The sequence below is a fragment of the Chrysemys picta genome, chromosome 12, assembly GCF_011386835.1.
Source record: "Chrysemys picta bellii isolate R12L10 chromosome 12, ASM1138683v2, whole genome shotgun sequence".
In the NCBI taxonomy this organism is placed as follows: Eukaryota; Metazoa; Chordata; order Testudines; family Emydidae; genus Chrysemys; species Chrysemys picta.
In genome coordinates, this window is record NC_088802.1 from 26,388,444 (window position 1) to 26,402,083 (window position 13,640).

General features: G+C 45.6%; 1 protein-coding gene across 1 annotated transcript in view; it reads right to left on the reverse strand.

Annotated features, from left to right (window-relative positions):
* LOC103306931 (zinc finger protein 239-like) overlaps nucleotides 1-13,640 on the reverse strand; it is a 25,760-nt gene continuing 12,120 nt past the window's right edge. Inside the window, exons 2-3 of the mRNA XM_065562624.1 lie at nucleotides 12,495-12,583; nucleotides 1-3,741 (exon numbers count right to left, since the gene is read on the reverse strand). Coding sequence (XP_065418696.1) covers nucleotides 2,552-3,733 — 1,182 coding nt within the window. The 5' untranslated portion in view covers nucleotides 3,734-3,741; nucleotides 12,495-12,583 and the 3' untranslated portion in view covers nucleotides 1-2,551. The remainder of the gene's footprint in view (nucleotides 3,742-12,494; nucleotides 12,584-13,640) is intronic.

Below are 13,640 nucleotides of genomic sequence, written 5' to 3' on the forward strand. Positions count from 1 at the left end.
CAAAAATATTAGGAATTTATTGTATAAAAAGAAACATTCAGGTAAAAATTTCAATGAAATATAAAAGACTCACCCAAAAGCTGAATTTCCAGAAACACAAGACCCTGCCCCTCCCCATGATCCAGAAACAAGGAGAAAATCCCTCCCAGGACAATTATTTCAGGAATAATCCCAGTGGGTCAATCTCAGTTGAGCCCCTTCCTGAAAATAGGGATAAGGGATTCCAGCTACAGACCTGCCTTTCCATTCAGTAACACACTCTCCCTGACAGAGAGAGCTGGGAAGGGACAGGAGATAATCAAATAGTTATAATAATGGATGACAAAAAGGCTGAGGTGTTTAATGCCTACTTTGTATCAGTATTCACTAGTCTGACCAGATACTTAACGTAATTAATATGAACAGCAAGGGGGAAGGAATTCAAGCCAAAACAGGAAAAGAACAGATAGAGAGGTAAAATGTATTGAAATTGGCCTGGCCTGATAGAAATTGACTCTACACTAGGGTACTTAAGTAACTAGCTGAACCAGTCTCTGAATCATTAGCGATTATCTATGAGAACACAGAGGATGGGTGAGGTCCCAGAGCACTGGAGTAGGGAAACATTGTAGCGGTCTTTAAAAAGGGAAACAAAGAGGACCTGGAGAACTATAGACTGGTCACCCTAACTTCAACACCTGGAAAGATACTGGAACAAATTATTGAACAATCAGTTTGTAAGTACCTACAGGAGAACAGGCTTATAAGAAATAGCCAACATGGATTTTTCAAGAACAAAGCACGCCAAACCAATCTAATTTCCTTCTTTGACAGGGTTACTGGTGTAATGGCCATGGGGAAAGCAGCAGATAGATCTTGATTTTAGTAAGGCTTTTGGCACAGTCCCCTGTGACAATCTCCGAAACAATCTAGGGAAATGTGGTCTAGATGAAATTACTATAAGGTGGGTGCAAAACTGTTTGAAAGGCCGTACTCAAACAGTAGTTATCAATGACTCGTTGTTAAACTACAGGGACATAGATAATGGGGCTCCTCAGGGGTCAGTCATGAATCTGGTACTATTCAATATTGTCATTAATCACTAGCATAATAGACAGAGTCCTGTGGCACCTTATAGACTAACAGACGTATTGGAGCATACGCTTTCGTGGGTGAATACCCACTTCGTCTCTTTGTCGCTTTTTACAGATCCAGACTAACATGGCTATCCCTCTGATACTAGGATAATAGAGTGGAGAATATGCGTATAACATTTACTGATGACACCAAGATGGGAGGGATTTCTAGCACTTTCGAGGACAGGATTAGAATTCAAAATGACCTTGACAAATTGGAGAATTGGTCTGAAATCAAGTCAGTAAAGACAAGTGCAAAATGGTATGCTTCGGAAGGAAAAAATCATTTGCTTTCTAACTATTAGGGTAGCTAAGCTCTGGAATAGACTTCCAGGGGAGGCCGTGGAATCCCCGTCATTGTCTAACCTGTTCTTAAAAACCTCCAAACACCTGACAAGGGTGGTCTAGGTTTACTTGGTCCTGCCTCAGTGCAGGGAATTGGACTGGAGGACCTCTCGAGGTTCCTTCCAACCCAGGGGTGCTGGAACAATTTGTATAGAGGGGGTGCTGCAAGCCATTGAACTAAACTATAAACCTTGTATATAATAGAAACCGCCTCAAGCCAGGGAGTTTGGCAGCACCCCTAGTTCCAGCATCTATGATCCAACCCTGCATTTCTGTGATTCTATGAAAACACAGTAATAACAATAATAAAAATAATGATGTTTTCCCTCCCAAGTACTTGCATTCTCCTGAGCTACAGAACACACAGTAATTACCGGCCCCTCACAACGCTCCAAGGAGTTGCACACTATTATCTCCACTATTATCTCCACTGTAGAGATGGGAGAAATGGACACAGAGAGGGGACAGGAAGTGACTGGCACTAGTTCACACCCAGGAGTCCTAACTCATTTCCCCCACTGTCCCCTCTAACCACTAGACCACACTCCTAAAAGGGCATCCCCCAGAGTTCCCACCTCTCTGGGGAATCTCCACCATGAATTCCCCAATCTCCAGCTGCCCCCATCACTCACGACTGCATAGATGTCCAATACACTGAGCAGTGCTCCGACATCCTGTTAGTTCAGATCGGCAGCTGTTACTGCCTTGTAACTACAGCCCCAGAGGGCCCCTTGCTACTTCCCTGAATAATATTCCCCTGTCCCTATCCCGAGATGCCCTAGGAGCTGCAGAGACAACTCAGACATAAACTGCAATGGGGCATTTTTACCTCTCTTCTAAACTGGAAAGGGCATGCAGAACCCACAGAAATGTCCTCCACTAATCCCATCACCTGCTCCCCTCAGACCCTGAAATCACACAGCTCCCTAGTGCTTCCTCCTTCTCTGCCACTGCCAACTATCCCCCATTGAAACCAGAACCCTTCATCCACTTGCTGCCCCTACACGGACCCTCCACCAATGAAGGACATTCACTCTTTGCTTCATGAGGGCACAGACCCATTGCCCCATACTGAGAGTTCCTGCCACCTGCTAGCCTGTGTGGAGTTTCTGATGGGACATTAGAGAGACCTTCCCCTTGTAGCTTTTCCCACAGACAGAACATTTATAGTTTCTCTTTCTGTGAGCTCTCTGATGTGAAATAAGTTCTGACCTCTGCTTGAAGCTTTTTCGACAGACAGAACATTTATATGATATCTTTCCAGTGTGGGTTTTCTGATGTTTAATGAGGTCAGAGCTGCTAGAGAAGTTTTCCCCACACTCAAGGCAGTTAAAGGATCTCTCAACCCTGTGTATTTTCCGGTGTGAAATGACGTGAGCCTTCCGACTGAACCCCTTCCCACATTCAGGGCAGTAATAGGGTTTTTCTCCTGTGTGGATTATCTGATGATTCATAAGGTTTGAGCTCTGCTTGAAGCTTTTCCCACATTCGAGGCATTTATAGGGTCTCTCTCCAGTATGGATCCTCTGATGTCTAATAACAGCTGAGCTGTCACTGAAGCCTTTCCCACAGTCAGGGCAATTATAGGGCATCTTTCCAGTGTGCATTCTCTGATGTTTAATGAGGTGTGAACTCCAAGTGAAACTTTTCCCGCACTCAAGGCAGTTATAGGGTTTCTCTCCTGTGTGGATTCTCTGATGTTTGTTTAGGTTTGAGCGTTCACTGAAGCCTTTCCCACATTCAAGGCAGTTATAAGGTCTCTCTCCTGTGTGGATTTTCTGGTGTGAAATAAGGGTTGAGCTCCGCTTGAAGCTTTTCCCGCAGTCGGGGCATTTATAGGGTTTCTCTTCTGTGTGCACTCTCTGATGCACAACAAGGGTGGAGCTCCGAGTGAAGGATTTCCCACACTCCGAGCAGTTATAGGGTCTCTCTCCTGTGTGGACTCTCCGATGAACAATCAGGGATGAGTCATTACTGAAGATTTTTCCGCACTCAGCACATTCATATAGTTTCCCTTTAGTGCAGATTCCTGGCTGGATCATGTCTTCAGGAAGGTCCTTCAAACCAACCCCCTGGTCAGTGGATTCACCCTGTTGTCTCTCCCCTGAGGAGGTTCCCTGCTGCACCTCTGGCCTGTGCTGATTTCCGCAGGCTTCTCCCTCCTCAGGACTCCAGGACACTTCCCCTTCAGATCTTCCCGATAGTGTTCTCTGTGCTTCCATTTGACCAGGACCTCCCTGCTGAGGATGCTCCTCCTTGTTCTCACTCACCATCCCATCACCTGATGTGACAGAGAGACAATCCAGACAGGAGTCAGTCCCTGCACTGGAAGAAGAGCGCAATGAAGCAGAGAAACTCCCAGCTGCCTTAGCAAGGGTTAAAGAAAGTGTTTGAGTTAAGCTAGCCCCACCCAACTATACCTGCAAACAATGCCAGGACTGGAGGGAGGATAAAAGAAGGGACCCTGGTTCTGCTCAGGGCTGAAGGGATGGAGCAGTGACCTGCCAGCCAGGGCAGCCACCTGGAAGCCAGCACTGGCTCCGCAACCAAGGGGAGACCGCGAATGAACCCCCAGCACCAGAGGTATCAGACTGAGCAGACCCCAGAGACATTGTAGGCTCATCCTCACCTTGCCGGAAGGACCTTGGACCACATCAAGGCATTTCCCTAGACCCAAGAGGGAACCCTATGGGCAGCAAACCACTGGCAGATTGTACTAGAGGGGCCATGTCCCCAACTGAATGGACTTGTAGGAAGTAGCCCAGGGCAGTGGGTTCTGACTCCCTGCCGGGAGGGACATCAACCCCACCCTGTTCAGGGGTTGGTATACACTGGGCCATGCGCTGGACCCTGTGGTGAGAGAGGGCCTGGGTGCCCCTTACCACTCTCCTGGCCTTAAAGACAAAGTACACAGCCCAGTAGGGGACTGAGAGCCTGGCAATCTCTCAGGCTCGGGTGCCCGACCACCCGAGCCCATTACAAATGGGAATCTCAGAAAGTGGAACAGGAAAGGGGGGTGGGGGGACAAATTAAAGTACCTGTTGGGATAATTGAAAAAGCAGGATCTAAATCCTTCCCAAAACATTTCCCAGAATGTGGGGGGAGGGGAGACCAATTCTGCTCCCACATCCCATCCAAACATTCAAAGGCAGGGAACTGCTCCCTGGGGTCAGTGAGGGTGGGTGGGAAGTCACGAGCGACATCTGCCATGTGTATACACCACCGGCTGGGGACAATCCTGACCTGGGGACAGAGACCTGGAGATGCTCACAGGGCTTTTGTGAGAATCTCAGCTGTTTACACGCAAGGAGGGCCATCTCTCCCTGGCAGCTGCAGCCCTGGAGCTGGGGAAAGTTGCCTCTTTCTCTGGCCGCTGCAGCCCTGCATGATCCAAATTCCCCCCACTCCCTCTTCTCACCCCACTGCCCCGTCCCACCTACCCACTATTCTCCCCAAGGCCACCACCTCACCTTACATGTGCATCTTCTCCAGGGTCCAGGCACTTAATTACTAGAGCCACCCCTTTGTGGCTCCACTAATTAGGTGGGTGGCCCTTCATTCTCTTGTGTGCAGCCACCCAGGTGTGCACCTTAGAGGGACTATCCGCAGACCACCTGAATGGAGCTCGCGAACCACAGTTTGATAACCTCTGATCTAGACCATCCCTGACAGGTGTTTGGAGATTTTTAAGAGCAGGTTAGACAATGATGGAGAGTCCACAACCTTCCTAAGCAATTTATTCTAGTGCTTAACTATCCTGAAAGTTAGGAAGTTTTTCCTAATGTCCAACCTAAACCTCCCTTGCTGCGATTTAAGCCCATTGCTTTGTGTCCTATCCTCAGAGGTTAGAGAGAACAATTTTTCTCCCTCCTCTTAGTAACAACCTTTTCTGTACTTGTTCCCTCAGACTTTTCTCCAGACTAAACAAACCCTATTTTTTTCCCCAATCTTCCCTCATAGGTCATGTTTTCTAGAACTAATGTTTTTTGTTGCTTTTCTCTGAGCATTCTCCAATTTCTCCACATCTTTTTTGAAATGTGGTGCACAGAGCTGGGCACAATACTCCAGTTGAGGCCTAATCAGCGTGGAGTAGAGCGAAAGAATTACTTCTTGTTTCTTGCTTACAACACTCCTGCTAATACATCACAGATCACTTTGAATCTTAATCTTATCCTCCAAGGCACTTTGCAACCCCTCCCAGCTTGGTATTGTCCACAAACTTTATAAGTGTACCCTCTATGCCATTATCTAAATCTTTGATGAAGGTATTGAATGGAACCAGACCCAGAACTGATCCCTGTGGAAACCCACTCAATATGTCCTTCCAGCTTGACTGCGAACATCTGATAACTACTCTCTGAATGGCTTTCCAACCAGTTTTGCACCCACCTTATAGTAGCTCCATCTAGGTTGGATTTCCCTAGTTTCTTTATGAGAAGGTCATGTGAGACCGTATCAAAAGTCTTACTACTGTCAAGATATACCACATCAATGGCACACGGCTTCTGCGTCTGTTTAACCAATTCCTCACCTGTGTGGCTGTTTCTCAGGATCTCCCTTTCCTCAGAGTCCTGGAGATCTTGGACCCATGTTTCTTCCCTGGGAGATCACAACAAGCATGGGAATGGGAAATCCTGTTCCAGGCAAAGAAACCATGTGAGACCAAGATTTTACATTTATTCTAAGACACAGTTGTTTCCAGATGTGCTAGCTGGGTGGGTGTGACATAGCAAGGATACAATCCAGACTAATGAGCAGTTGTGTCACCCCTGCCCTGTAACCTTGGGTGCCTTACGATGCCTTGCTGAACTAGCACCCACCAGAGCCATACACAAACAGCCTACCAGCATGCAAACCACACACTCAGTGTGTGACAGAGAGAGAGAGAGAGAGAGAGAGAGAGAGAGAGTGTGTGTGTATGTATAACTGCAGCCTAACAGGCACACTTGGGTTACACTGACTCTCACCAGCCTTGGTTATACTTCAGTGTGACCCACACGCACCCCCAATCTTCGATTTCCCCCCAGAAATGTATGGCCTGTACTACCCAGCCCTCTCCTGGACAATACAAATAAAATAAGTCCTTAATTCCTTAAAGGAATAATGACTGCTTATTACTTTAAATAAAGATACTCCAACTTAAACACACTAGATTGGATAAAACAGTAAAACAAGTTTATTAACTACAAAGAGATAGGTTTTAAGTGAATACAAGTAATGAAGCATAAAAGTGAGAAATGACTACAAGAAAAATAAAGAGAAGATGCTTTCTCACATCTAACAAGATCTGAAGCAAAGTTTCTCACCACATGATTCCAGCAGTGTTACTGACCAACCTTCGGGTCAGGACCCTTTCCCCATAATCCAACAGCTATTTTCTTTGTTTGCTCAGGTGCAAAGGGGGCCTCTTGGGGTGTCTGCCCCTCTTTTTTTATAGTCCTGTTCCCCCTTTGAGAAGCATTTCCAGCTGAGAACCAGGAGACAAAGAGTCTGTGTGGAAGGATTTTCTCTGTTGCTTTTTTCTCACCTGCTTGCACTCCCTTTGTCTCCCTTCCTGCTCGATGACTCTAGTTATTGCATAAATGCTAATGAAGCAGAGCACACATTCCTTTGTTTAGGACAGACCGGTTTGCCAACTTCTGCTATGGTTTGGAACAGGGGTGGCCAACCTGAGCCTGAGAAGGAGCCAGAATTTACCAATGTACATTGCCAAAGAGCCACAGTAATATGTCAGCAGCCCCCGCATCAGCTTCCCCCTCTCCCAGCGCCTCCCACCCACCGGCAGCCCCGTGGTCAGCACCTCCCGCTCCCTCCGCCACGTCCTGATCAGCTGTTTCGTGGCATGCAGGAGGCTCTGGGGGGGGAGGGAAAGGAAGGGGAGGAGCAAGGGCGTGGGAAAGGGTGGAATGGGGGCAGGGCCTGTGGCAGAGCCAGGGGTTGAGCAGTGAGCACCCCCCAGCACATTGGAAAGTTGGCGCCTGTAGTTCCAGCCCCGGAGTCAGTGCCTATACAAGGAGCCGCATGTGGCTCTGGAGCCACAGGTTGGCCACCCCTGGTTTGGAACATGTGTTAACAACATCCTACAGGAAAATCTTAATTTTACATACAGTGTTGCCACATATTTTATCAGGACAACACTGACCACCAAATTATGAATTTTCAAGAGATACCTCAAAAGTCATACTTTGTACAAAAAGTATTCCAGTGGGGTGTAGGATATGAATACAGGAGTGTATTCCATCACGTCTATAAACCAAAGGGATTGGAAACTGTTTCTGGAGACACTTTGAGGAGGACAGATGGTTCCTTGGAGACTTGAGGTTCCCCCCGGCAGGAGATTCAGGGTCCTCCACATACCAAGGGATGTTATGACCCAGACACAGCACAGGTCTTCAACCTCTTATCCCCTCTCCTAGCCCTGCTGAGATCAGAGCCCTAATCAGTCACAGGCAGGGCTGGAAATTTCCCCTCCCCACCGAGAGCAGGGAACTTCCCTGGGGAGCTGGGAAATTTCCCAGAGCTTTCATTAAAAACACACACAATTTCTACTGTGAAAGTGCAATGCCCAGAGCTGCTGACTCTGGTGATTTTTATAATGGAGTCTCATGATATTTAGTTGCAGATGAAGTCAAATGGCCCTTAATCAAGATGGCAACTGTTTCCCTACAGATCTGGCATGTGGAAGTGAGGCTGCCCCTAATAAAGATGGCCACCAACTGCCCTTGTTTTCAGTGTGAATGATATCAGGCTCTTCTCAAGCAATATGGCTGGGGCTCTGTGGTTAGGAGACTGGACAGGAAATTCAGAGGAAAAGTGGAAATATGGGAAGCTATAGGGACTCTGGGGGGTCCAGGAACATGTGTGGGGGACAAAGAGAGGTTGAGGGGGATTCAACCAGCAGGAGGCTGAGCAGGTGCAGGAGAATAGACAGTGCAGGGGCATGTGGGGCAGTAGCTGTGAGAGGTAGGAAATTGTAAAGGGAAAGGCAGGTGAATATAGGGCAGGAGAGAAAAGGAGAGTGTGGGGGAGAAGACTGGCTGGGGTAAAGAGGAAACAGAGTCGTGATTAAGCAGGAGGATGGAGAAGTCAGAAGGGTAAATCCCAGCAGCTGGGGGGGCCCACACTTTTCCATGTGCACTGTTGGAGGTGGAGTTTTGTAGATGCAGTGTGATACACACAACAGGCAGCTTCACGCATACATACCTTCCCTACCCCCTGGGCTCAGAAAACAGAAGGCAAATAAAATTGTCACAAATTTTTTTTTTAAACTTGAACTGGAGAAATTACAATCAACTTCAGAGAACCTGGAAGGGCACTGAAGGAGAAGAACGTCCAAATGATCTTCTCAGAAATATTTCCTGGCCCACAAGCCAAGCAAGACAGAAAGCAGAAGATTCTGGAAGTGAAGCACTGGATAGGTAAGTGGCGTAGGGTTTTAGGTTTGTGGAACATTGTACTACCTTCTGTGGGGTGAAGGGGCTGTACAGGTTGAATGGCTGCATCTCAGCAGAAGAATATAGCTGCAAGGGCACAGACTGGACAGAGTATTCAGAAAGGCAGTAAACTAATACCAACAGAGGAGTGTGAAAAGAGGGAACAAATGAGCACTCAGCAAAAAATTAAGAAGTTGAGAACAAAATTAATCAAGACATCAAGAAACATGAAAAGAAAATTCTTGAATTGCCTACATACCTATGCTAGGGGCCTCGATAAAAAAACGAGAAACTGAAGTTACTCATTTATGAGCACAAATTCGATCTAGATGGTGTTACTGTAACTGGTGGGATGATTCACATGACAGAGTGTTAAAATCAATTTAGGAAAGACTGAATAGGCAGAAGCAGAGGGAGCGTGGCACCCTATGTCACAAATGGCATTACCTGTTTCTGAGTCACCAACTTGAATGCTTACAGATCAGTGTACTAACAGATAAAGCACAACATGAGGTACTAGTTGGTGTCTGCTACAGACTACCAAATCACACTTAAAGAACAGGATGAATGGCTCCTCAAGCATCTTTCTATAACTTGTAGGGAAGAAAGCTGTGTGATCATGATGAACTTTAATCTGACTGACATAGCATGCGAACTGCAGCCTACCAGTACTAAAATGTCATTAGAATTTCTCATTTATACACGATAATTTACTCACTCAAAAGTGTTGCAACCAACATGCGGGAATTCTAGCTGAGACCTCATCTTGACAGATAAATTCCTCTTCATCCCAGCACTAACAATTAGTGGTTACAAACAGAATAAAGCCCAAACAAGTTATATTTATCGCTCTCTCTCCCTGGTGCTTTAACAGGGCCAGTTTCACAAAGCTGAAAATGGTTATGAGCCATATCAGCTGGTAACAATAATTTAAACAGAAAAACATCAGTTACAATGGGAAACTGGTTAGGAACATTTTACTAGATGGCCAAAGAGTCACAATCCCAAAAATCGAGAAAGAAGGCTACACTGGTTAAAAAGGAACAGCCTGGCTTAGCAGGGAAGTGAGAGTATTTTTGAAAACTGAAATATGCACATACATACATACTCACACCACAAATGGGGAAAAGGGGAGGGTGATAGAAATTAATATGTTAGAAGCTAGGAATTGTATATAATTGCTAAGGGAAGCAAAAGGACATAGGGAGAACTCTATGATCAGAATAGTTAAGGACAATAAGGAGTTTTTAAAGATTACAAGGAAGAAAAGCAATCCTATCAATGTTATTAGTCCATTGCTATATGAAAATAGCTGTCAATAATAATACAGAAAAGGCAGAAGTGTTCAATAAATATTTTTGTTCCATATTTGGGAAAAAGTTGATGATATATTCATATCATCATCATCATCATCTGATGATGATGATGATGATGATGATGCTAAAATACTGTCCACTCTAACAATAACTTAGAGGAGAATGCTAAACAGCAGATATTAAAGTTAGACATTTTAAAATCAGCACATCAGATTTTTTTTTTTTTTTTTTTTTTTTTTTTTTTTTTAAAAGCTTGGAACAGTGGAGAAGTTCCAAAGGACTGGAAGGAAACTAATGTTGTGCCAATGTTTTAAAAGGGTAAATGGGATGACCTGGGAATTATAGGCCTGTCAGGCTGACATCAGTCCTAGGAAAAATAATGTAACAGCTGATGTGGGAATTGATTTCTACAGAATTAGAGGAGGGTAATATAATTAATGTCCATCAACATGGATTTATGAAAAATAGATCTTGTCAAACTTAGGATTTATTTAATGATTACAAGTTTGATTGATCAAGGTAACCATGTTAATGTTGTATACTTGACTTCTGCAAGTCATTCAACAAAAGCCAACTCTTGTAACAACATTTTTATCAATGACCTGGAAGAAAGCAAAATCATTATTGATAAAGTTTGCAGAAGACACAAAGATTGGAAGAGTGGTAAATAATAAAGAGGACTGGTCATTTTACAGAGATTTGGATCACTTGGTAAACTGAATGTTGGCCAACAAGATGCGTTTCTCTACACACCATATAAACTCCCACATCTAGGAACAAAGCAGGCGGTATTTGCAAAATGGGACACTCTTTCAGAGTCACTACTTCCCAGGATAAAGATCTGAGGCTCAAGGTAGATAATCAACTGAACGTGAGTTCCCAGTGTGACGCTGTACCTGAAGCATCACATTAGCCCTTTCAATGTATAAACAGGGGAAACTTGAGTAGGAATGGATAAATTATATTACCTCTCTGTGTGTTACTGGTGCAACTGCTACTTGACTACTATGTCCCGTTCTAGTATCCACAATTCAAGAATGATGCTGTACAATTGGAAAGGGCTCAAAGAACCACAAGAATGATTAAAGGATTGAAAAACCTGCCTTACAGTGATAGACACAAGGAGCTCAAGCCATTTAGCTTATCAAACAAATAATTAAGTGGTGACGTGATCCCCATCTACAAGTACTCATATGGGGAACAGAAGTTTGATAATGGGCTCTTCAATCTAGCAGACAAAAGTACAACAAGATACAGTGGCTGGAAGCTGAAGCAATAGAAATTCAGACTAAAATTAGGTGCAAACTTTCTACCAGAGAGAGAGTAATTAAACATTGGGAAAAACTTATCAAGGGTTACAGTGGATTCTCCATCACTGGAAATTTTAAAATCAAGATTGGATGTATTTTTAAAAGAGCCACTCTATTTCAATCAGAAATTAATACCGGAAAGTCCTATGCCCTGCGTTATTCAGAAGGACTGACTAGATGATCACAATGGTCCATTATGGGTTCAGAACTTATGAATCTATGCCTGACTCATAACTTTCTGGAGTGACTCTTGGCTTCGGAGTTCTGCAGGTTGGTAGTAGGTCTTTGATAGCTGGCTGTTCAGGGGTTTCTTTCCTCATAGTGGGCAATTTCTAACTCTTCCTGCTGGGCCTTTCCCACATCTTCTAGCTTCACGTTAAAGAGAATGTAGTGTCCATATAAATAGTTGGTTATCCCTTGTCATGTTCTAGTTTTAGAAAGCTCCAAAAACGTCAGAACAGCAGTGAATGTAGTTAGGCTTTGGATATCTGCACTAGTTAAATAAGTAAGGTTATTTGGAACTCAACTGTGCCTGGGGTTTCTACAAGTTTCTTTGTGTTGTGTAAAGAGCAAAAGACATAACAATTGGTTATGCAGATGGGACTAGAACTCCAGGGATAGAGTGGAAAAGGAAATGACTCCAGAGACCCAGTGGAAGTGAAACGAAAAGTGATTGCACAGCCTGCAATCACTGGGATTGTCATTAAACTACTCATTTACTGGGGAGATGGGGGGGGGGGGAAGGTAAATATGTCTGAATGTTTGGAAAAAATGGACTTGTTTGTTAGCTCAATAGAGGACTCCCATCTATCAAGGAACTAGAACAGTATCTAAACACTAACTACCTGAGGAGAAAAAGTTGGTGGTTTTATTAAGTTTAATGGAGGGGCACACAGAGTCCCTGGCATGAGAGGGAAATCAGGGACACTGGTAGGGATCCCACACACACACACTTACTCCCTGACAATCACTTACCTGTGCCTGTTACACTGCAGCCATTTCCCTTCACTATCCCCAGGGAGAGTGGGAAAATGTGGAGTGAAACCTGGATGTTATTTTCCAGCCTGTCGGTGAAAAGGGCAGAGGAAAGGTTTCAGACGGGGACTTTAGACAATTTCACACATTGGTTCACCACCTTCCCCTTCCCTGCAAACAGACGTTCTGCATTCTGTCACACTGCGAAAACGCTGGGGCATTTTTCTCAACCGACCAACACATACACCTCTACCCCAATATAACGCTGTGCTCAGGAGCCAAAAAACTCTTACCACGTTATAGGTAAAACCACGTTATATCAAACTTGCTTTGATCCGCCGGAGTGTGCAGCCCAGCCCCCCCAGAACACTGCTTTACCGTGTTATATCCGAATTCGTGTTACATTGGGTCACGTTATATTGGGGTAGAGGTATATATTTAAATGCTCCCAGAACCAAATACTAGAAAAGAACAAAATCGAAGCAGCTGCACTGGGGCTCACCCTGACATTGTCACCCAGGGCAGTAGCAGGGACCAGGCAGAGGTAGGAACCTAAAGTCAACAGACCTGGGCAGGTTTAGGCACCTGTAACTTCTCTCCCCACTTGCTTCTCCTTTCCCCCTTTCATTCTCCTTCCCCCCTCTGGACAGGAGATCTGGTTGCTGTTTTGTTGCGGCCATGTCTACTCTGCAGAGTTAAGAATGCATAGCCCTTTAGGGTAGACTCAGCAGGAGTATTTCTTCCGGTGCAGGAACACCACTTCTCTCGACAGCCGGGCCAACAGAAACACTTTGTCAGCATTGCTGTGTCTACCTGGGGGGTTTTCTCGGCATGGCTACGTTGGTCCGGGGAGTGGAAGAAACCACACAGCTTTGTCACTGTAAACTGGCTCGGCTCCTGCAGGAGCTCAGGGGGGCAGAGCCCAGGGGAGGGTCAAGGAGGGCAGCAGCTCTGGGACTCGCAGACCCCCGCCCCCGGGAGCAGAGCTGGGGCGAGGAGGGGCAGTTGGTGCAGAATCACTTTCCTGCCCGGCCCCAGCCCTTTCCCCCGGGTCTCTCCCCTCACCTGCAGGCTCCGGCTCAGGGGCTGGTGTCGGCAGAGCCCGGGGCTGCCCCAGGGGCTGGTTCCAGCCCCCGGAGAAAGTCC